This window comes from Epinephelus lanceolatus, chromosome 6, assembly GCF_041903045.1.
Source record: "Epinephelus lanceolatus isolate andai-2023 chromosome 6, ASM4190304v1, whole genome shotgun sequence".
NCBI lineage: Eukaryota > Metazoa > Chordata > Actinopteri > Perciformes > Serranidae > Epinephelus > Epinephelus lanceolatus.
The window spans coordinates 7,386,964-7,411,459 of record NC_135739.1 but is presented as its reverse complement, the minus strand read 5'-3'; the positions used below and the strand labels follow the sequence as shown (position 1 = coordinate 7,411,459).

The window sequence follows — 24,496 nt, the reverse complement described above, 5'->3', positions numbered from 1 at the left end:
ATAGACCCTAGGGGAAGCATATACAGGGAGAAAAGCAGGGGTCCTAAAATTGAACCCTGTGGGACCCCATATAAAAGCGGAGCGGAGGAGGATTCACACGCACCAAGACCAACACACATAGTCCTGTCGGCTAAGTAGGACCTGAACCAGTCCAGGGCGCTACCACCAATGCCCACTAGCTGCTGCAGACGTTTTAACAAAATGTTGTGGTCTACAACATTTTGTTAAAAAAAAAAAAAAAAAAAAAAAAAAAAATGTTGTGGTCTACAGTGTCAAAGGCAGCAGTCAAGTCGAGCAGGACAAGAACAACATAGTTGCCACTATCATTTGCCATTAAAATGTCATTAAAAACTTTTAAAAGGGCAGTTTCCGTGCTATGCAAAGTTTTAAAACCAGACTGAAAAACCTCCATAATATTGCAATCATCAAGGAAAGTTTTTAGTTGTGCAAAGACAATTTTCTCCAGGATTTTAGAAATAAAAGGCAACTTGGAGATGGGCCTGAAATTTGCTAAAGCAGTGCTATCTAAGCCAGGCTTCTTCAGCAAAGGTTGTACTACAGCATGTTTGAAGCTTACTGGGACAACACCAGAGGACAGGCTGCTATTTAAGATGGTCAGAACCGACTGCCCAATAGTAGAGAAAACTTCTTTAAAGAAGTGGGGAGGGACCACATCACGAGGGGAACCTGATGGTTTAATATAGGCCACCACATCCTCTAACAGTGACAGAGTTTGCTGTTTCTGTCAAGTAGCCACCTACTAGCCTCTCACTCTAAAGCAAGAAACAGTGCTTCAAAATAAAAGCTCTGTGCTGGAAATTCAACCGCACTTAAAAATAAAGTGTGTTTTTACAAACTTGACATGTTCATGAGTCACTTGTGGTCCGTTAAGAAAGGACCTGTGACCCACCAGCTGGGAACTACTGCTTCAAACCAATCATAATCATTGAAAGAGAGGGAGAATTTGGTGTGAAATAGGCAGCCAATAGCAGGCCTATACGCACAGTCTACATCCTGTGAGTCAGACTGTGTCTTGCTTTATGACATCTGATTTATGCACATAAGGTTTCTCATCTTAACTTAAATTGAAAGCACAATATTTTTCTCCATGACGTCTCCTGGGCTCTGTGAATTCCTATATGTGTTTGGGAGATATAAAATGTTTTCACAGAGACAGTTTAAACTGAAATCTTGATGCGCCACTTCAGTTTTTAGTGATACATGTTTTACATTTTATCCTGTCTACACTGAATGTTTCTCTTGTAAATAAGAAGCTCATGAAAGACATTTTGATCAGTGTTCACTTTTACATTTTGTCCCCATTTACCCTGCACATGTTTAAATACTTGTCACACATCTTCTACAGTAATGATGCTTTCCTACTTGTACTCTACAGATATATTTACTGATGAATGTTTGGCTTCAACATGTGGACTCAAGAGAAGTCAGCCAGAAATCAATAAAAATATCTTCCACTCATGGACTCCAATAAAATAAAGTGATGATAATAAAAAAGTGCACTGACCTTTGACCCGTACAGGTACTGGGGCTGAGCGTTGGGTGGCTTGTCCCTCTGGAACTCCTGAGAGAAGGGCAGGACGGTGCGCACAAACCTGAACACACACACATAGATTAATCAGACATGTGTCGCTACCATCAAAAACATCAGGCTGCACACAGCAGTAATATCATTGCCACTCCCTGCAGTACGCAATGACAGGAGGTTTACACACACACTTGTATGGGTTGCCTCCCTCAGTGCTGCTGTAGATGATTTCGCAGCAGTGCTGTGTGCACTGTCATCAAAGACACAAGTAAGCAAACAGCAGAAGTAAAAGACGTACAAACCAAACACTGAACATTAAACATTTGTGGCTTATATAGCGGCCAAGCAAGTTCGCAGACTACATGGCTGCTACGGATTATCTTAACCCCACTGAGAATGCCTCCTCTTCATCCACAGATTGGAAAGTTTCCCCTCTGGCTGGGATCCTCTATAGTACAAACATCAGGGATTTGGTTCCATATGAAGAGCATTTCTTTTTGAAATGTTTGTCTGAGGCTGAGCAGCTGATTTACAAGTTGATGCTGGCACTGAATGCTTGTATTAAGTAGGTAAAGGGTCACAGTACCTGTGCGGGCCAGAGTTACCCTTAATTGATTGGTTAATGTAACTAACAAATGGCCATTAATCATGCTGGCAGGAATTCAAGTTTTGTATTATATCTCTTTAAAAATGTCAGAGTTAATTAGCTAAGTATCAAACCACCAGTGTGCTCTAACTCCAGGAAGGACAAGCGAAGTATTGGCAGCAACCACAAACTAACGTACCTGTTGGTGGAGCCGTTGTAGCAGTAGTTGGGCAAGAAGTCGTAATTGAGCTCCCAGAAGACGTGCAGTGTTATCCGGCCGTAGGGAGCTGACACGTTGTGGTTGGCCTCGCGGAACATGGCGTCAAAGCTGTCCAGAGTCAAGTACTTACTGAGGAGCTTGTGTGTCATGCGGTTGATCTCCAGAAGACCTTCCAGTTCCTTTAAGCAGACAGAAAAATAGTCCACAACTGTACACAGATGCACATGGTAGACACTGATAGCAAGGGTGTTATTTATCCAAAAAAGATTAACATGAACAAACCATGATGGAGGTGAGGTCCTCACTCTCAAAGCGATTGATGGCCAGCTCTAGAGACTTGTGAAGGGCAGCGGAAACCCTCTGAGTGATGAGCCTGTTCAGATCAATGGAGCGGCCTAGAAGCTGAGATTATCGAACAGTTAGTCAGACACAACATGGCGTCAAAACATCAAAGGCGGCAGCACAGAGAGAACAAAATGCACCATTGGCACAGCACATACCTGGACGTGGCGTTGCTTCAGCAGTGTCTCGTAGCGGTTGGAGGCCGGCCAGGGAATGTTGGCCCCTTGGTTCTTGCAGTCGGTTCTCAAACGTTTGTCAAGCAGAAGACTGAAGGATTCAAAAACAGAGGAAGCATTAAAGAGTTTCCATATAAGTGTGATTCCATGTTTTAAAACAATATCTTGTGAAATGAAGCGCATCACAACCATGGTTCGCAACCTCGACCCACATCCCCATCAGATTAACTCGAGAACTGACACGTTGTTAATTTCTACCTGATTTCAGATCATACTCCTGCTGAATAGATTTTCATTTAGGAGCTTTAGCTGATTTCTCACAGTAGAAAGCACCACTATTCTCCATTACAGCTGTTCCCTAGCTGCAATGACGTTGCAGAGGTGATTGGCTAGTGCTAACCCTTAATGCGCTGACGTGACAAGTACTTGCCAGTCACAGCACAGTAGAGTGGCACTAGGCAGAACACGCTTGGGAAAAAAATTTGCGACACACTGAGATACTTAAGACCCTGAAATGCTGATCAATCAAAGCAGAGTCTGCTTTTTCGGAGGAGGGCTAACTCAGACCATCTCAGACAGAGGCTGAATACAAACCCAGAAATGAGCATAATAGGTCTATTTTCAATATGTTCATACCTGACATGAGTAAACTTACATTAAATTAAAGTAACTCATTGCTGACTTTTCGTGTCACACTGGACACAAACAGACATCTCCTAGGCAAAGTCCTGTGTTAGTGTGACCAATCCATCCACCCTGACTTCCTCCCTGCCCAAACTTTACACTTCAGTCTTTACACTGAGTCACCTGACTTCCTCCTTTGCTCCTATCATATTTACTACAGCCGCTAGAGAGCGCCATCTAACAATAAACGTATTTTGAGTCGTAATAACCAGCTTGTACAAATGGCCTATGGGGCACAAGTACATTTTGGGGTATAAGTACATAAGTAAACACACCACATCCTTCCTAATGGAACAGTATGAAATGTACGGATATTTCACCTACCTTCCTGCTAGTATCTTGTAGTAGGCAAATATCTGATCAGCCAGCTTGTAGACAAACTGATCAAAGCACAGGTTCACCTGGAATAACAAAAGAGGTTCAAATTAACGTAATAATGTTATGCTCTGAATCACCAAGTCAAATTCCTTGTAAATGCAACACTACTTGGTAATAAAACATTTCTGATTCTGGTATGTTTGAGAATACAGGTTTCAGTTTGTGACGACCATCTCAACAGAGAAGAAACTATCTGCCACTTTCTCTTTTCTTTAATTCATTTAGCATGACATTTGATGATTACTAGGGAATCAGATGAATTCAACGTGGTGCTTCAGTGATGATTTAGTAAGAAAAATAGCCATTTTCATTGGTTCGGATAACACAACAGAAACCAGATATCAACTTACAGCGTGTTCCTAAACTTTCAACGCTAATTTACTGTTGCTGATTCTATTTGTTGACATGAACAATGCAAATATGTAGGCTGTCCTTTCTTCTGTTGACAACTGCCTTGACAGGCCTTGTCAACTCTTTGATTAATTCTACCTGCATGTACTGTGTATACACACTAACAGAGCTTATTGTTACAATACAACAGACATGCAACTGAGAATATATGTTGAAAACAGATGCATAGAATTGGTTTGTGACAGTACAAGCATACATATTATGAAAATGTGACAGTCTGTGTTGTTACATCTTTATCACATCACGACCGGTACATACGCCAAATATTATATTACCTCAGCCTCAATCTCATCATAGAGAAACTGCTTCTTGAATTTGGTCAGGGCGTAGTGTGCACTGTCGTTGTACAAATCCAGGGGATACAGCACATACCTGCAGGGGAAGAAAGAATTTTTTTTTATTCTGAAGTACAGAAAGTAAAACAACCATCATATCTGTCAAACCAGATTAATTCAATCCAGATGAGTCATTCAGTCTCGGCATGCTCAGTCGGCAATGTGAAACTTAAATTGAGGTTTTACGAATTAATCGTATCAAATTTAACTTGGATTTGGACAGAAATGTATTTGTGTTCCATGAAAAGATTGCTGTCAGTATTAAAACATTATATGGGTTTTTTTTAAGCAATTTTGGGTGAACAGTTGAAGAATTACAGCCCTTATGATCCAGTTGATGTGCTTAATGGCTTATGTAAAAACCTGCCTGGTATCAACATAATCCTGCAGCAAAGATTTAAAACAGACATGAAAACATTCAGAGTTAATCCCATTTTTTTAGGATTTTACCCAGGGTCCTTTCTGAAAATGTAAGATTAGAGGAAATGACCACCAAAGTTTCTGAATACATCTGGCCACTCACACCACAAATAACGGCACGCAGCCAGAACTCTGTCTTATCTAAAAATTTAAAGCAGAAAATGTGGATAAGAAAAGACGAAGACACCGTGTGACATCTTACCATCAAATAGTTCTATAGAGAAATTGTTTATTCCATCAAGGGAACAATCAGTGGTTGTGCACATGAGCATTTTTAAACCTGCGTCAAATGAATAAAAACATTGATGGCAACTTGGCTATTGGGTTTGTGCAAGTTAGGATTCTCTCTGACCAATTATTGGTCTGCATTGTTTTAACTCCACCTTCTAGTATCATCTCAGCTTGAGGTGGTGCTAAAAAGTTACCAGGGTACTCCAAAACGTTTGCCAATTAAGAACCAAAAAAGAGCAACTTGAGTTGCCGTGCATTACAATGCAGTGGAAAGTGGCAGATGAAGCACAAAAAACACATATATTTAGAGCACTGTTGCAGCGCAAAGAGGGGATGATTTTTCTTTGGGTTTTTTGTTTTTCACACTGTTATGATTTTTCCCTCTGCAAATGAGCGTCTGAGTAATTTATTCATAGCAAATGTAATTTTTCTACGTTGTAATCATTTTCTTAGCTAGAATGATTCATTTTTGTGATTCTGATCATATAAGATGTGCCACTTCACGACATCATAAATGTGTCTATCTTCATCCATGTTGCCTGCTGACTGGTCAAGAACATCTGCATTGATTTTGACCAATGAAAATAGGTTGGAGGTGGAGTAAGTGCATAAAACGTCACCAAAATAGAGCCAGGGCAAGCGGTTTTCATTTAAGCGACATGTTGCTCAGCCTTTTCACTGAAGCAGGTTAGGACATCTTCACTGAGAAAAACTGAATCAGTCAAATGTTCACTCATGCATCGTGTCCAGTAAGAAAGAGGTGTTATGTGGCCTGTGTAAACAGCTGTATTCTTTCTTCAGACACATGTGAGATGAGCAACTGAAAAACATGGCTGAAGTGTCTAAAACGCTGTAACATTTGTTAGGGTTGTATAAAAGCAGCGGAGTACTGAAAAAATAAATGCTCCCCCACAGTCCCCCCAAACAAAGAGATACTGTATGTCATCCTTACTCCATCATGGACGCTTCCTTTGTCTCCAGGATGTGGTCGGTGAGGATCCAGGGCATTGACATCTCGATGGGGAACTGGATCCTGCGGCCCATTGTGAGCTCCAGGAAGAACTCCCTGAACCAGAGCTGGGAAAGGTCACAACACTGCTGCAAGGTCTCTGCATAGAGGAAGAGGATTGTTTTACTAGAAACCCTCCATCTAACAGCAGTTATATGGCATGTGAAGGGCTCTCAAGAGCTACGAGAGTCAAACTGGCTCTTTTTCTCACCACTGAAGTTCAGCAGATGGGTGTAAAAGAAGGACTCGCGGTGAAACTTCTCAATGTCCAGGATGGTGGGGCCTTCCAGACTGCTGCGCAGAGTCTTCTTAGAGCCACTCTTGTCAGCAATGAGAGACTCCAGCATGGTCCTCACCATGTAGAGCTGCATAGGGAGAAACAGAGCAGAGCCAAAAGCCTTAGTAGATAATTATTTGCAACATAAAAAGCTTATTAGTGTCAGCTCAGTGCCTGAGAACATCACAAATCTCATTATGGGTGTAAATAGCTTGTATAAAAGCTCCTCTCTTTGTGTTGCTTCCAACATGTCACAGAATAGTCTCTCTTTAAAAAGGAAATTGACAGAGAATGTTTATTTTCCTTGTATTTATTCTGGTCTTTCCACTATAGCAGACATGCATCAGCAGTAGGCTGCAGTGCATTCTCCCTTCGATTATCTCTGAAAAGCAATCTCAGTGGGCATCACTCTTTGAGAGCCGTTTTCACGATCTCTACCACTTACTATTCAAAACACTGGAGTTTTAAATCTGTTGATTCCAGGCAGATAAACACAGAAGGTGACTGTTTAGCTCAGCTTTGTAGTCGTGCACCTGGAAAACAGATTAGTTCTTGGAACTGAGCTGTAAGCTGATAAATCTGTGTGGTTTATGCAACATAAGGGATGTGACTACAAAATGATAATGTGTGTGATAAAACATATTTTTACAGATGATTCGATAGATAGATTTAAATAGAGCCACACAAGTGCTCTCTGAGAAGACAGGCTTATTAATAACTGATCAGAAATGAAGTGAAGAACTGAAGAGAGAACAACACAGAACAGGCTGCTTTGTGCCTGAGACCTGAGCTCATATTATCTCATCCAGGGATGATTCAACGTTGACATGACCTGAGCTTGAATCTGAAGTGCTGCAGGGGCACTGTGAGCCTCATAAGCCTGATTAATGTGGACTTGCAGCAGCCTGGGTCACAGTGTGCAAGACCTTGGAGGTGTGGGAAAGGATAACGAGAGGAAAGGTTAACGAGAGGTGTGGGTGTTTCAGCAGAGGCGCAGAGGTGAGACCTGTGTACTGGAGGGCCCCACTGCACGGCGAGGAACCTTGATATCAAAGCCACCCTTCGGATCTTTTTCTCCACGGAGAGCAGGGTCGTTGTGTGGCTCCCTGCCGGTCTCCCAGTCACACACTGTCTTCCGGATGGCCTGGAGGACGCTGCAGTGAGAGGACAAGTCATAGAATGTAATGAGTTTTCTGTGCATGAGTGCAAACAGTGACACACACGCTGCAACTGTTACAAACATATTCCATTGTGAATTATGAATGTGATGAAGTATACAAAAAACACTGTTGATTGTGACAGATTTGACGGAGGACGATTACTTGGTAGGATTCACTTTTTATACACTACAGAGATTACTGAGGGAGCAGCTGCACAGGAGTTTACTGGAGCATTCAGGGACATCTGCAGGAAAACAGATTCACCATCACACCCAAAATTAACACACTTCATATAAAAATACGGTTATAAAAAGTAACATTTTTAAGGTCAGATTTCATACATTCGAGGTGATGGCCTGGAAGGGATGCCTTAAGCAAACATTAAAGCATTTCTAATAAACTGATGCTAATCAGAGAACCAGGGTTATATCCATAACCTTTAGTTTCAGTCCGTCTCTCGAATGTAGTTTGAATATTTTCAATTTAGTTTTCATTTAGCGCGGTTTTGCTCTCCACCAGCCCCTAGGGAATATATCTGTCTCTTTGGTTGCTAAGTTTTTCTCGTTGTTACCAGCTAGTGGCAAACTACATCTGTCCACAGTCTGGTGCTACGATACAGTATGAGTTTTGTACAGCTTCTTCACTGACAACAGATGCCCCCTGCAGCCGAAATCTAAGCCATGAGAGCTGTGAGGGTCGCAAAATCAAAAAAAAAATGAGCTCATAGAGTTTATCTGTAGGTTCATCACTACAAGCGATACCCTTCACATTCTGCATCTTTATTTGACCCATTGTTATTAAAAGTGTAGCAGCTTTTAAGGTCCAGTCTTGACATTCTCCATTTTGTATTCCTACGGCGGCACCTATGGCGATAAGCTGTAATTGCAGCTGTGTTTTTGGATCTCCCTCTCCAGAGCTCCAATAAGTGTTGCCTGTGTGACAACATCACTCTTTTCTTTGAATGGTTATAGTAACGAGTTGAAGAGCAAGTATGTTGCTGTAGCTCCACCTACCCTCTCTGGAGATTCAACCATTGCTGGGTGATAACAAACAAGTCAAATCAAGTCGACAAACGAGTCTGTGTAGCTTGTGATCTTTTTCTCTGATAATGTCACCTCTGACACGCAGTTTGTAATACTGCAAATGCAAGGGCTTCATCAGTGGGCCATACAATCAATCACTGTTAGGTTGTGTTGTGGAGCTATCAAAAGTGTTAGCCACTTTTTGATTAATAAAAACGTCTTTAACTAAATGTCTTGCATACTCAAAGACTGTCAGTCTACACAAATATGTATGTGTAGGTGCTGTGTGACGATCTGCAGCTGAGATGTATATGTGAGTACTTGAGTAACTGACTGTGATGTGACGCATACCTCTGTATGACGTTTTTCTTCTTCTTGATGGCCTGTCGCAGCGGGTCGCGCAGGGTGACTTGAGCAAAGTCCTGCAGAGCTGAGTAGATGGTGTGACGGATGGCGTGATTGAACACACTCTCCATGCGTCCCATCAACACCTGAAGTCCCTTTATCATTGCCATCACCTGCCAAAAGCACAACGTTAAACCAGCACCAAGACTATGTCATAAAATTTCTGTATGTGTGCAGGGGAAGTCGTAACTGACCTCCACGAGGGCAAACTTCTCCTCGCTTGTGTAGTTGTATCTGGTGGCTCTCTCGTACTCCTCAGCGTTGTCGGGGCATTCCTTGTTGGAGTACTTGTCGGTGGGATGAACCAGTTTCCAGGAGTACTGTGGGGAAAGTCACAAAGTGTTTAGAAGATGTGATCAACCCAAGAAACCAGCCTTAAATCATTCAGGGAAAAATGGACAATAAAGACTTCTGTAGCTCTTTGCAGTATCGAAGAATTTACTCAAGAAATAAAAAGCCATTAATACAGTCTGTTATTACTAATTTCATGTTTTCTTTCTGTATAATTTGTGCTTCCTCACCACTTCCATGACGTGAGCGCTCCACTGGGAGAGCAGCTGCATGCCCTGCAGGGCCAAGTCAAACAGCTTCCTGTACTCAGAATCAGTCTTTTGGGCTTCCTGACGTCCTGATCCAGTCACCACCTACAGAGACACAAATAAACGCTGCATAAAATCCTGACTCACTCACAGTACAGGTTAGTGAGAGGAGAATCCAGCTGCAACGATTAGTCCATTGATCGACTAATTAATTGGCAACTATTTGTATAATCGAGTAACCATTTTTTAAAAATGTTATTACCAAAATGATTAATAGAAAAAATAATGGGCAGATTAATCAAAAACTAAAATAATTATTGGTTGCAGTTGGTTGATTCTGCATTTATTTAAAAATACAGCCTACAGTACTTTGATAAACATAATATTAACCACACATTTGAGGAAATATATTCACTATCTGAATTCTTAACAAATTTGAAAATGACTGTTAACATGGTTTTTAAAATATTCACAAAAATGGAACTTGCATAATAATTTGGCAGGCAGTGTATACTGCATCATTTTGTGGTCATAAGGCTGTACGCCACCTAGCACTTGTAAAGAGTGGCAAACTGAATAACTTTGTGACTTGATGAAATACTGAGTGAAAAACCCGCAGAGAAAATTGCACCAAAGAGGACGTGATCATTAAAAAGACTTTCCCATTCCCCCCAACATTTCTGTCCTCAGTACTTCAGCACTTCTGATACACACTCAGTCAGCTGCGTTTCCATCTCAACCGCACTGAGTTGTGACCCCTGAAATCCACTGGGGCAAGACATCTGCTGAAAAGCTTGTTACATCATCAGTTCAAACAGCCCTCACATAAGAAGGAGCTCTTGAAGCCTACTTGTACAAGAGATTGTTTGTCAAAGCAGCCAGGTTGTGGACGTACTTCATCTTTGTGTTTTTAAATGGGCTCATATCTGAAGGACAGGTGAACACTTGCATGTAATGTCCTGATCCACCCTTCAGCAGTATCAGCGTCTGCTCGCCTCAGACACAATCTAACACCTCGACAATGAGTGTCAAGTGTCTCACTTTAAGCCCCATGGGTTTCAACACTAACCTCACTGTTGCTGTAACGAGCCAGCTCCGAGATGAAACGCATGTGATCCTCGCGGATCTGAATCATCTGCTCACAAATGTTGTACTGAGGGCTGCTGGATATAGACGTGCAAGTCCATCTAGAGGGTAAGAGAGAGGAGAGGAGCAGAGTGAGGAAGACGGAGATGTGTTCTCGTCAAGAAAGACATTCACCACTGATAGGAAGAAAACAAGAATGTTCAATCACCTTGAAAAGTAAATATTTAATAGCAACGGAAATAATTTTTTTTTGTTATGAGGATGTGATCCAGATCATAACGCTGCATACACCACCTCAACAACAGAAAATGATCCTGCACTCAGAGACACATCCTGCTCATACAAAGTGTGTCTTCCTCTCACCTGGATTTGTTCTCTTCAAAGTGAGCGCTGGTCTTGATGTACCGGGACAACTCAATCTGCATGTCACCAAACAGAGGGACCACCTGCAGTTGCTGTGAACAACAAGAACACAGAGATTTGCATTTTGAATACCATATTTGAGAGTGTGAGCCCAGAGCAGAATGACTGTCACACTGAAGGGAAGAAGGGTGTGAATAACACATTGTGGAAAAATGGTAATTCCTAAAAGACTGACTGATGTGTTGAAGCCTGATTTGCCAACTGCTGGCTGTACATACATTTCCTTAAAAAGGTATTACTGGTAGTTCACACATGGCTCCTTCAGCCTAGATTCAAGATTTTTTAAGACCGTTTTAATGCCACTAGGAATAGAATTTAACACCAAATTTACAAAAAACAAAACTGAGTAAAAAACATATGAACACATGGCATCACTTCCTTAGGTTAAGGGACAATTTTGCCTACATGTTTATTGTAACATTAAACATGACTGCTTTGTCTTGTGGCGGAGATGAAGTGGAGCAGAACTGGGAAATAAATGGCGCTTGCTGGTGAGTTTTCTTGGCAATTTTGTGTGTAGAGGGAATCTACTGTCTTAAATGTAGGGCTGTTACAATAACAGGTTCATTTCGGTTAATCACAAAAAAAAAATAAAAAAAATAAATTCCTTGGTGTCCGTTGACCTAGTGTGTCATTTAAGGCCACACTGGCTTTCTCACATGATGGAGGCAGACGAGATGAGGCATTTACATTTAAAAAACGCCCAGATGTAACGGTTGATAGGAGCACCGTTCTCTGCAATTGCTGCAGTAAGGAATCCTACCATCAGAGTACTGCAAGCCTGAAATATCACCTCAATACACAGCACTTAGCAGCGAACCTGGAGGTCCGAGCTAGCACAGCCTCTAATGCTAGCGCTAGCAGTCAGCTTTGTCTAGCCACAGTCGACCAGGTGTTCAAACGGAAACTGAGTTAAGTCTACTTGTAACTAACTAACTCCCTTGCAAGATGGATTGCAGTGGACTGCAGACCAGTTACAGTGGCAGAGGACAGGGGGACAATTGTGTCCAAAATCCAGCTGCTTCTGCCATATCTGCCAAATTAATCTGATTTTCAAAGTTCTCCAAGAGGACAAATTAGAAGGAACACATGATAGTTTTATAGAGCCACTTATCACTTCGTGGCCACCAAACATTCGCTACAGCCTGGGGTTACTAACACCTCTTATAAAATATGAAGTAGTTAAATCAAAGACCCCCATTACCTGGAAATCACAGTAATTATAGTGTATATGTGCAGGGAATACATTAGCGAGATATATGGTGTGGAGCTGAATATTCTTTCCTCTCTTTTTCTCTCTGTTCCCTTCTTTTTCAGTCCGGTTGACTTCTTCTGTATTGCTTCATGCATCATGATAGCTTGTTTCTTTTTGTTTGCTTTGGTTCACTCGGATTGGAAAATTGTTAATATATATATCTATCTATATTTGACATATACGTATGAGTCTGTACCTTGAAAAACTTGTCGATCTTGGTCAGGTTAATTCTCTTCTTGGCATCTAGTTTGTAGATGTTGCTGCTGTTTCCATCCATGAGGTACAAACCAAACCCCATTACCTAAGAAATGAAACAGTGGTTATATATACAGGATGTCCAACACTGTCAACAATGCTTCAGAAAACTGCTTGAGAGATGAGAAACAGCACAGAAGCAATCATCGACCTGTCCCTGCTCGCAGGTGCAGTGCTTCACTTACTTTGAGCAGCATGTGTTTCTCGTTGGGGGTGAGGTACATCTTGTTCTCGTAGTAATCGACACACAGGTTGACGATGTCCGCCAGCAGCTCCTCATATCCATTAATCACCTCCAGCTGCTGCTGCAAAGACTGGAACACAGAACAGAATAGATCGGATATGAAATTATTGGCCAGTAAATTCACTCTTCACGCTTTATTCCTTTTAAGAGTGCATTTCCATTCACCTTTAAATCAGGATATAAATTCTGATCATAGAAAGGCAAGGAAACTGAAGCGTATCAATTTGTAGCTTCAGCGTTATTCCTGACAAAACTGCAAACAGTGGGTTTATTACATGCTGTATATTACTGCATAAGTTCCACACCTCTCTATGGGAACCCTACAATAAGCTTAAGAAAACAGCAGCAACACAGCTGAAACGAAACATCACTGAATGAACAGTGTGATGCAAATAAATCGGACCAACCTGAGTGATTTTGTTGTGGTTTGCCAGGAACATGGATAAGTTCTGAGACTCCTGGATGGATGAAGGCTCAGACATTTTTCTAAGAAACTGGGCAGCTCTGGACGAGGGCAAAAAACAAAATTAGTTTTAATTGAAAACATTCACACAAAGCAGACATTCAGCATCTTTCTTCTGTCAGTCTAACACAGAGGTTTTCAAGCTGTGAGAAGCATCTTCCTGTGGGGGCAGGCGAGAATTGAAAGGGAGCGCAGAGGGAGAGAAGTGAAACACAGTTTGCGTCAATATTTAGAGTCTTTCTCAGAGTCATAACTCCAACACACAGACATGATGCACATATATTTAGATTCAGTGTGAATTGCCAGTGAAATCTCTAATGCCCAATGCAATTAACATTCATAAATCTTAAAATAAAATAGAAAAGATGGTGCTGCTTATACCTGCAGAACCACTATGTTTCCTTCAGAAACAATGCAGTCCAGTGATACCTGTCAATACATCCATGCCTACACTGCAAACAGGTACTGCTAATAGCATTTTCTGCACACTGTTAATGGTGCCAATTAGTCAAAATGTCAACAAATATAGGCTTTAATAACAGGGTTCAAGTTGTAGCCCACAGCTAACTCAATGAATACATGACATTATACTTTCTGTTTACATCCCACAAATCATGGGGACGGCAGTTCATAAACTTAAGGTAAGTTATCATGTAGACAAAGAATTATAATAGAGGGAAATCAATAAATATTAACGTTTTTCATGTTGTACTATCAACAGGGTTCCCACACCTTCTTAGACATCAAATTCAATGACTTATGAAGGACTTTCCAGGCCCAATTCCCAAGGACATAACATGCATTTACTTTAATCAATGACCATGACCACTATAATGACCCTTGCACTTTCTCGAGCCAGGTGAAACATTGATCATGTTTACATGCACACTAATATTTCACTACTGTTTGCATCAAATTTGATGCACGTCACGTAAACAGCATATTCCCTGTGGATATTCTTAATTACTTTTCCCAAATGTGGTATTTTCCGATTAAGACGTGCGAGATATGCCGATATTATTCAGGTTTTAGGAGGATTCTTTGTATACAGCACATTCAGAATAAGCGTCTCAGTGGGGTTTTTACAGCAGTTTGCAACACACAGCCTCTTGTCTGTTTATGGTCAGCTCTGTGCGTTGTCATGGATAGGCTGTACACAAACCAACTTGCCAGCTGCTTGCTCGGCCGTGCTGTAGAGATGCACGCCCCAAAAACCCCCCACACATTTCTGGTCAGAAGAAGAAACACCTCTACTTTTAAAAATTATGAAAAACTTGGATATCAGCAGGTTTTCGGATATGTGCAAATATCACAACACCAACCTTTTCAAAAAGGGGTTGAAAGAATGAAAGAGGGAGGCTGTGCTTGCAAGGTCAATGGTGAAAATAAATCCTATTTTAATGCAAAAACGCAAAAAGGCACAAGCAGCTTCCATATTTCAATTTGATAAACAGCATGTTAGGGCATGTTACCCGGCATATTCAAGGCTACATGTATGTGGGAATACTTTTTAAATATTCATTTTCATTAGCCATGTAAACAGGATAGTAGGAATATCTCTTTTTCCGAAATAAGTGCAAAAAACAGAATATTTTGTGCATGTAAACGTGGTCAATGACACAACTGTGGAGACACACATGCAGACAGCAGAATGAAGCACATTTACTGAAATAAAGTTATAAAAAAAATCAAAGAATTTCAATTTCTAGTGTTGCACGAAATATGTAAACTGAAGCACTTTGAAAGACCTATGTCTATTTATGTCTGTTTTCAAAAACTTTCAAGGCCTTGATTTTTTCCTCATTCACAAACTTTCAATGATTTTAAGGACCTGTCTGAGCCCTGTATCAATATTTTTCTTGACATTACTAAGGCTAAGAATCTTCCATCTACATCCTGTTCAAGCTGTGAGGTATGGAAGAACACAGAGAATTGTGTCATGGATGCTGAGTGATGCTGCCATCTAGTGTCTGCTGTGGTGATCAGGTGTGTGAGTGTGTCAGTGCTCCTAATTACCGTTTGTAGGCAGAGTGGTCGTTCTTGACGCTGCACTTCATGTTCTTCAGCTCATCCAGCACGGCGAACATGTTGATGAACTTCCCCAGGGTCAGCAGGTATGCCTCAGAGACAAAGTCTTTCCTGCGCTCGGTGTGACAGAGACGACGGACTTCTCCACAGAAACGGTCGATTGCTGTGCGCTGGAAGACAGAGAATGAAAACTAATTAGTTTTATGTGCCTTGGCAAGCAGCTCAATGAGAGTCCATGCTGACTATAGAGTGTACATTACCTGGAAGTACATGAAATTCATCAGCTTGGTGACTTCCGGCTCCAGCACCTCCACTGTCTTCTCATAGATCTCCACTCTGTTGGGCTGTTCGTTGCATTTCACCTGAGAGAGAAAAAGACAATCAATAAGCAGGAAACAATTGTTGGGTGAAAAAGTCACAGAAACACATAGTGTTACCAGAGACGCAGTGATTGATTACCTGTGGTATGGCACGTGAGCAGCTCCTCCAGGTGTAGAGCATGACAGCGTACTCCTGCCCCTCCTCCAGCATCTCATTCTAATTCGACAACAAAACCAATCAGTCTCAACGATGGCTCATTTTGCAAACTAAATCAAGACATGAAACAATAGAATATACAGAACATTAGGACTACGACATTCATGCACCATTTCTTCTTTTCTGTGTCATTTGATTCCGGTGGGAGGCAGTGAAGTGCATTAGTGCTTTCAGACCAGTCCTGCCTCCATACAAAGTGCTGTTTGATTCAGACCCCGAGCGATTATCCCTCACTAATTAGACACAAAGCCCTATTATTCCTGTTATGAGATGGACCAAAGAATCAGTTTGTCCTCCAGCCATTTGTTTCTGGGCCTGGATCCTAGAAGCTGCCTGCTACACAACACCAAATGCTCTGCTGGGACAGACGAGTCCCTCGCCAGATACTGTTCACAACAAGCCCCTGACCCCTATTCTGATGAGTTTGTTTTTCCCGACAAGTCATTACTGAGATGAGAGGAGAAGTGACACTGAAAAATGATTTCCCAGAGATGTGACCCTCCTGAGGTACCGTACCATGCTGGAGTGGACGGTGGCCTGCTCAATGTATCTGGCGATGCCGGTGACGAATGCATTTCGGTCCTCAAAGTTGGTGTTGAAGTTGGGCTGTGGGAAGATGGGAGATTATGTTTACAAAAATGACACCAGTCAGGCACAGACAACAGACAAATAACACATTTAAAAATGCTAGTATGTATTTTTGTCTTAGTTCAGTTGAGTTTATTTCTGTCATTTTAACCTTATACAAAATAATAAATAAACTCTAAGTAATTACTTTAGAAGCAGAAGCCTTAGCTTTGTAAACCTGCTCTTTTTGCATTAATTATTTTGTACAGTAACAGATTTACTGAAAATGAAAACATGTTATTAATGTACATCAAAAAATCATATACACACTAGAGTTCATAGCTCAGTTTTATTTTTGTTAATCATCTTATATTTAAGTTTTTTTTTTCTTTTAATGCTACTACTTTTAATTTCCTTTTCAAAACTATTCAACAAATTAACTCCTTTGACAGTTACACATCTTTGCTTTGCATTTCTTCTCGCCTTCATTTTGGAAAGATGTGAATTCCTCAAATCATTCAAACACAATCAGGAAGAATCTTATTTTTGACTTCATGCATTCATTTAGCAGTTTTGAAGTCCTCCAAATCTCTTAATTTGAGAGCATGTGGGTTTATAAATAATATGTTGGTTCATAATAATCAGCTCTGTATATAATTCTTACAGCTCTCTTCTGTAGCATAAAAGTTAAATTTGTGGTTGCTTTTTAAACTGTAAGTAACCACCACAAAGAAGTTAAACTGTTTTTTTTTTTTAATCAAATAGATTTGCCTTACCCAAATTATTTTATATTTGTGCATTTATCATTTCCTAGTTTCCATGGAAATGATTGAATGTGGTTACTAATTTAACAGTTTGCCAGAATGGTGCGTTCGTGTGCTATCATCAGTGAGCTTGTGCATGTTCTGCTGTTTTGCAGCCTCCTACCATTAATTATTATCCTGTTAGAAAGACTGGCATTTCTCTCTTTCTTTTTGTAACACAGCAAACTGGATTATTTTACATTTCCTAACAACAAAAACAGTACGTTCACTTACTGCACATTGGAACCCACAACAGCCCGGGGAGGGCAAATTATATTTTGATGAAATAAACCCTTTACAATTTAATTTATGGCTTAATGTGTTGGTTCTTTTCAACTATAACAGTGCATTTGTAATAAATGTATTTCATTTAGGGACAGCAAACAGTGTGTTTAGTTTTCCTGTGTTTTATAAATGTATGTCCTCATCTATCCAGGATGTTTTAGGGTTCTTTACTTTCTAAATTTGCTCTCAGTTGTAAATATGCACTTGTTGGTTAATGTATGTTCATGCCTGCTGTTTCAATATTATCATTATTAAAACTATGGTTGTTTATTCATTAATTATGCATTATCCTATTCTCTGTAACTGAAGCACACAAAATGTCTGCTCATCCCCCAATACAGTCTAAGTCGCACAAAGAAAATGTGTTCACTACTACAAACGGTAGCTAAAGTATAACAGTGAGAACTACGTCTCTAACCAGAAAAGCATTATCATAAAATAACCACATGCTTTAGAGGAAGTGCGTCTTATCACACTACAGAGCAGACTGGTGGTTGGACAGTAAGAAAAAAACAGCTGTCCGCACTGACCTGAAACATGACGGAGGAGGGGAGGGGCTCGATGCATGGCTGCTGGTCCGGGAGCGGCAGCTCCTCCAGCAGGTCCACGTTGGAGAGAGCATCTTCTAGAGTCACTGTGGATGCCATGCTTCTGAAAAAGGATAAAAAAAAATGTTTACGTTTTGTCTGGAAAATTGGACAACAGCTCGTATTAAACACAACAAAGCCCGACAGCCTTCAGCTTCTTTCACACATACTTCCCGGTAAATTATCAAATGATTTACAGACCAGACTTACTCCTCTGTGGCTTCATTCTTGGTGTATGCTTTTTAAGTTCGACGTTTTGGTTTGACAACACAAGTCACAGTGGAAGGCATAACAGAGAAACTTTTATGTAGGAAGAGAAACAATGCTGGAGTCACTGGGAGCAGCATAGTGGAGGGATGGGCTTAGGAAACTAGACTCAATTTCATCCTAAAACCCCCAAATCCCAAACTAACTAGTAAGCCTTTGCAGCTGCAGACAGAGCACCTTTGGCCCTTTCAAAAAGAGCTTCACAGAGTACTTTAGGTTTCCCTTTGTGCAAACAGTGATCAGGCTGCACACTGTTTTCTGCCCACAAGGTCAGTGCTGAATCATGGTCTCTGCACCACTGACAACAAACTGACCTCATCTATCTGCCATTTACTGTATATATTACCATAGTTTTTCATATGCACACACCTCCTCTATCTGATCATCGACATAGCATGCACATTTTTACAAACTAGAACACATTTCCAATGAGTGCATGTACAGACATGATGTGTGTGATGACATAATTTAGTGTGGTAGACAGGTGTTTCCCCAGATGTCCTGGCTATTTGATGCCAGTCTGTATATGCTAAATTTGAGAACATGCATTCAACAGGCTGTTTCAGAGTGTGATGGTGCAGAGTCACTGCTTCGTTCTTTAGGAAAACCCCTGACAACACAACAGTATTGCAACAACAGGGCAATTTCACAAACTACAGTTCTTACATATTCTCCATTTCCCAACAGCTACCAAGAGCACACAACATGCAGTCAACAAATCAAAATAATGTAAATAGCTTAGAACTGAATCAGTGAGCGGTGCTGTATGCTTTGGTTTGCATTCTCACGCTGCTGCTGACTGCTGACTTTCAGACATCACAGACACCAAACAATCAAAAAACCTATTGCAATCAGAATTGACAGTGAGTCAAACAATCCACAGTGACGAACCACCGACACAAAAGCCTGGCCGTCACTGTGTGCGCAGGCCCGGGGTCAGAGGAGGTCATTGACCTCCTGCTCTGCAGATGGAAGAACAGCACAAAGCACAAAGAGGAGAGGACGCCCATGAAATTAAAAAACTGCTGCAGGATACAGGAAGTTTGAAGGGCTGACATTACACACACTGACACAGTCACTTGCGTGCCTTTCATTCCTGATAAGATGGTTGGTAGTAACAGTAAGCTGGGATGGCAGCTGAGGAACTTTTAAAATTGTTACGGTAATGCTGCAATCCGTAGTCAGAAGTCAATAATTCCGAGTCGTGTTGAATCCAAATTACCGAATTGACATCAATTACCACAGCACCATCAGTGAGGAGAAACTGTGTATAAAATAAGTCAACTGTTGTGCTCCTCTTTGCTTATTTAAATAACATACAACAGCTCCAAAGTTTGTAAATGGCTGCCAGGCATAACACTGTGAACCACAGTCAGTAGTATAAAGCTGTAGAGCTTCTTTGCATTTGTTTTGCTGTGAGACAGAGACAGAGATATGCGTGCTCCACTTCTATCACGCACAAATTAACTGCATGCAAATTATAGCTACATCACTGTTACAGCACATTTCACAACACAACTGCTACATACAGTATACCGTAGCAAGCTGTGGTTTCCGTGATGATTTATTTGACATTTTGTGTCATCCATTGGTTTTCTGTAGGAAGCCTCATTGTACGTTGGTAGTAATCCGCCACCAGAAACGGAGAGGGGGTTGTTTACGACAAGGTTGTAGTCATTGTCGTCTTTTAGCTCAGCAATCTCAATCCTATAAAAATACAATCTACAAATACCCAATTTGTAGATTGTATTTTTATAGGATTGTGATTTTGTATGTTGTATTTGTTTTAAAAGCCCAACTAGGGACAGGAGTTGAAAATTAGCTGTAGCTATAACTCTATATGCAGCACATCAGGTTCATGCTTTGTAATGAAACTACGTTAACGGCATTGTCCCTATTAAATAAATAAAAAATTCAAATTCGAAAGTGCCGGCTTGACAGTGCTGTGTGCGCTCCTGGAGGAAGAACGAGAACGAACGAAACAACTAGTTTAAACAACTGCACAATGGATTACTCGCAGTACGATGTCTTTGAACACAACGCCAACCTTGTTCTTTTGCTTCGTCTCTGTGTGCCATTACACTGCAATGGTTTCCTACCGGTTGGCGACACCCATGTAAAGGAGCATTATGGCCATCAAGTGGGCTGGAGTATATAACGCCTAAGGGTCAAATGAACGATCAAGCAGAAGTTTACACACAGGTGTGAGGCAGCTGACAAAATAGTTCCAGAATTGAGATGAATAGCGAAAGCAAGAATGGAAACCACAGTTTGCTACGAACATCAACGAACACCACTGACCACTTGGTGAGTTTCATGGCTTTGAAAACTAACGTTTAGGGTGGTTTTAGGACAGGTTCACACATGGCCATAGGCAGCAGTGTTAAACCAGGCAGGAGAAAGACAAATTCCCCGAAAATGAGCAATCGTCACTATTTTGGTGTTAGCCATTCTATTTCATCACAAACAACCCAGAAATGGGGCTCAAAGTGCAAAATACCGGACTTCTCCTTTAATGATGGATACAGTGGACTGCTGCATAAATACAGAGTCTCACCCCTCTGACTCATGGGATATGTGGTTGTTGAACGCTAACAGAATAATCATTTTATCTAGGGCTGTTACGGTACACTGTAATGGTACTCTTGCTGTGTGGCTACAACGCTAACCCCTGCACCACCATGCCGGGTACTCAATGATGAAAAAAACCTTGTCACACATCGACGCATGTTGGAGCTGCGTTACCTCAACAGCTAAAGAAAAAAAATTTGCCGTTATGTTACATTACATGGAAGGTCACCTACGCAAGATTACTGTAACAATTTCATCACACACAACAAAATTCCTTGACTTTTTTTACTAAGTCACTGACTTTACCAGGCCTGGAAAAAGGGCTTGTGAAATTCCATGACTTTTCCAGGTTTTCCATGACTGTGAGAACTCTGCATTTAAAGCATCTTAACATTTATCATCCCGGTGATCGGCACATCTGGGTCATGCCATCGGATGCAGGTTAGCATGTTGGATGTGTTCCCTCTCATAAACCCTACAAAGGCCGAGCAACACCCGCACACCATCTTCATCTTATACACAACTCTATCTCCATCAAACCGGCAGGTGACTCACACACCAATCAACTTTTATCTAACGCCAGCGATTGTCGTGAACAGCATACAGCTAAAAGTTTCCAGGTGGAACTCGCACTTGTAAAATTTGGTTTAATGTCATGTGTATTCTGCATGTGGCTGCATGCATCAGAGCCCGTGACCCCACACTGACCGGCCGGTATGAATACACAAAGCATTACAGCCCTAATTTTATCTGATCTTTATCATAAAATGACATCTGTGGACTGAAGTGGAAGTAACATGTTTCAGCTTTACAGGGAGGCTGATAAAACAGATTTACTTGTTGCTACTGGACCAGAGGCAACCTATGACTTTACCTCCCTTTCACTATGAGTTCTTTTTGTTGTCATCAAAATATTTGTATTATTTATTATGCAGGTGTTATGCAAAACACACAAAGGACCTGTATGGCTAATGCAAGCGCATGCACTGCGCACAAATCTCCACAAAGCATGTGTGCAAAGTGGCCGCCGTCAACCGCATCAGATTACAAAAGGCAGCTGCTCTTTTGATCACAGAAATGAGGCACAGGCTGAAATGTTGCTTGTTTAGTTGTTGCAGAAGATTTAAGACTCTCTTACATTAACAAGATTACGTAAATAAAGTTTCTTCACAGGCCAAAAATGTTCTATTAAATAATGTGGTCAAATTTCTTACTGTTTCAGATATCTGAACCGTGCTCCCTTCACAGCCTTGAAAAACTGATTCACCAGCTCATAAATGTATTAACAATGCAAGTCAGGTCTAAGCGTTGACTGTGACACGTTTTCTGTTGTTTTGACTCTGTACTCCAGCACAATGAACTTGAAATGACACAGAGACTGCGCTTTAAGTGCTGACTGTCAGGTTTAAGAGCATTTTAGTGTGTTCACATCTGTACTGGGTGAAGAGCACAGAAATTCGTCTAATATACAGCACAGTTCACACACTGTTCAACAAATATAGACGTTAACAAACTCAAATAAAAGCTGAAAGTCTAGAGGAAGTCTAAAGTACAGAGCCAACAAGCAGACAGCGCTGTAACAATGCCAAAGTATAGAACAAAAAAAGTTATCTAACTGCGAATGGGGTATAAATAGGTGTGGTTAGTTGCAAAATACAGTTTGTCAAAGAGGGAAGGAAGCCACAAGGGAAGAGCAGTCTATGTAAAGCAGTTTTCAGAACCCGTCTCATTAATGATTCAGTCAAACATCTTTTTTTAGTTTGCAAAACTGAACTGCAAACAGTCAAGTAAGCAGTGTAACAGACTGCAGATCAGTCATCCTGGCTACAAAACAGGGAAGTATGAATCACAGACAGTGTGAGCATGTGATGCACGGTCAACTTTAACACAGGGAACAACTGCACATTCAGCTGATGTCATAGAAACTGAAAGTAACCAATCAAGAGGACACACAGCTCTGCATTTTAAAAAATACACTTTTGTACTTTGAAACTGTTTGTATGGAAATGTAAGAACATTTTATAGAACGTGAAGTAGTTTTGACAAATACAGCATGCCACACTATTTAACTCTGCAGAGAAACCATGTCCATTATTTAAAAAGGAACTTCTGTGGCTTTTGCTTTAGTGCTCAGTTCCTCTTAAGACTGTCTCCTCTGATAAAAGACACACAAGGGACAAATTAGAAAAGGCATGCACCTCTTAAAGAGTTAATCTAACCTGCCAGGTTGTCGGCCACAGTGCCCACTGCTGAAGTTGTGCAGCGTGTGTCTGCAGGGCTTCCTCTGTAATTACACAGTAAGGAGCTTAAACCAGCCTCAAGTAGTGAGCTAGGTGTGCCAAGCAGAGGGCAAACACAAGGCACCACCACGCAACAGTGATAATAATGCCAGGAACAGTTCACTTAGGATTACTAGCTCTTTTTCAAATCACACAAAAGGACTTTATGGGACAGGATAAAATAACATCATTAGAGAGACATAAAGTGTAAAGAAATAAACGAAAAGTACTAAAATAAGTGAAAAACAATAAGAGAAACTACTTAACTCAAAGAAATAGACAAGGGCTGCAACTTACAATTGTTTTTATTACCGATTAATCCGCCCATTATTTTCTCAATTTATCGTTTTGTTAATAAAATGTCAAAAAACAGTGAAAAATTCCCTGTGTGGTTTCCCAGAGCCCAAGAGGACGTCTTTAATGGCATGTTTTATCTGACGAAGAGTCCAAAAATCTAAAAACTTAGTTTATTATTATGTATGACAGCGAAAAGCATTACTTTCTCAAATAAAAAAAAAAACAATCAATTAATGACCAAACAAGTTTAATCAATTAATATTCCGTGGATCGACTAATCCCAGTGTTCCCAGCCCGGGGGTCAGGACCCCCACAGGGGTCACAAGGTAAATCTGAAGGGTCACTGCACAGGATATTTTTCAGATGTTCCTGTAATCATTGCTTTTATAAAGCAAATTACTGAAAAATGACCCCTGACTAACATCTAATTTAAATAAAACATTACATTAGTAACGATCACAGTTGTTTTAAGCCAAACTATTATGTTTCTTTCTAAACCAAACCAAGTACCTTTGTAGCCTAAACTAACCTTGACCAACATTGTGAGTTTACTCTGAGAATGACTGTATACATTTGACAAGCAGAAATTGCACATTCCCTGAGAAAACGGAAGTTTATTTCATCCAAAACTGACGCAGGAGGGTACCTAGAACATCATACTTTGATGCGTAGGGCCCCTCACCAAACGTTAGTTTTGATGAGTTGGAATAAGAACATGCAGGCTGACCTGTCCATGACCTAGAGCAGTGGCTCCCCCCATGGGGTCGCAAGATAAATCTTAGGGGCCATTAGTAAACAGATTTGGGAG

At 40.9% G+C, this 24,496-nt stretch overlaps 1 protein-coding gene across 1 annotated transcript in view; it reads right to left on the bottom strand.

Moving 5' to 3' along the window:
* cyfip1 (cytoplasmic FMR1 interacting protein 1) overlaps positions 1 to 24,496 on the bottom strand; it is a 43,657-nt gene that overhangs the window by 13,694 nt on the left and 5,467 nt on the right. The window contains exons 2-23 of the mRNA XM_033621023.2: positions 18,218 to 18,338; positions 16,549 to 16,638; positions 15,955 to 16,032; positions 15,756 to 15,857; positions 15,484 to 15,665; positions 13,412 to 13,508; positions 12,946 to 13,074; positions 12,702 to 12,806; positions 11,191 to 11,282; positions 10,811 to 10,928; positions 9,724 to 9,846; positions 9,397 to 9,522; positions 9,149 to 9,315; positions 7,622 to 7,769; positions 6,550 to 6,703; positions 6,282 to 6,438; positions 4,619 to 4,715; positions 3,879 to 3,955; positions 2,853 to 2,961; positions 2,635 to 2,754; positions 2,332 to 2,531; positions 1,526 to 1,613 (exon numbers count right to left, since the gene is read on the bottom strand). Coding sequence (XP_033476914.1) covers positions 1,526 to 1,613; positions 2,332 to 2,531; positions 2,635 to 2,754; positions 2,853 to 2,961; positions 3,879 to 3,955; positions 4,619 to 4,715; positions 6,282 to 6,438; positions 6,550 to 6,703; positions 7,622 to 7,769; positions 9,149 to 9,315; positions 9,397 to 9,522; positions 9,724 to 9,846; positions 10,811 to 10,928; positions 11,191 to 11,282; positions 12,702 to 12,806; positions 12,946 to 13,074; positions 13,412 to 13,508; positions 15,484 to 15,665; positions 15,756 to 15,857; positions 15,955 to 16,032; positions 16,549 to 16,638; positions 18,218 to 18,334 — 2,676 coding nt within the window. The 5' untranslated portion in view covers positions 18,335 to 18,338. The remainder of the gene's footprint in view (positions 1 to 1,525; positions 1,614 to 2,331; positions 2,532 to 2,634; positions 2,755 to 2,852; positions 2,962 to 3,878; positions 3,956 to 4,618; positions 4,716 to 6,281; positions 6,439 to 6,549; positions 6,704 to 7,621; positions 7,770 to 9,148; positions 9,316 to 9,396; positions 9,523 to 9,723; positions 9,847 to 10,810; positions 10,929 to 11,190; positions 11,283 to 12,701; positions 12,807 to 12,945; positions 13,075 to 13,411; positions 13,509 to 15,483; positions 15,666 to 15,755; positions 15,858 to 15,954; positions 16,033 to 16,548; positions 16,639 to 18,217; positions 18,339 to 24,496) is intronic.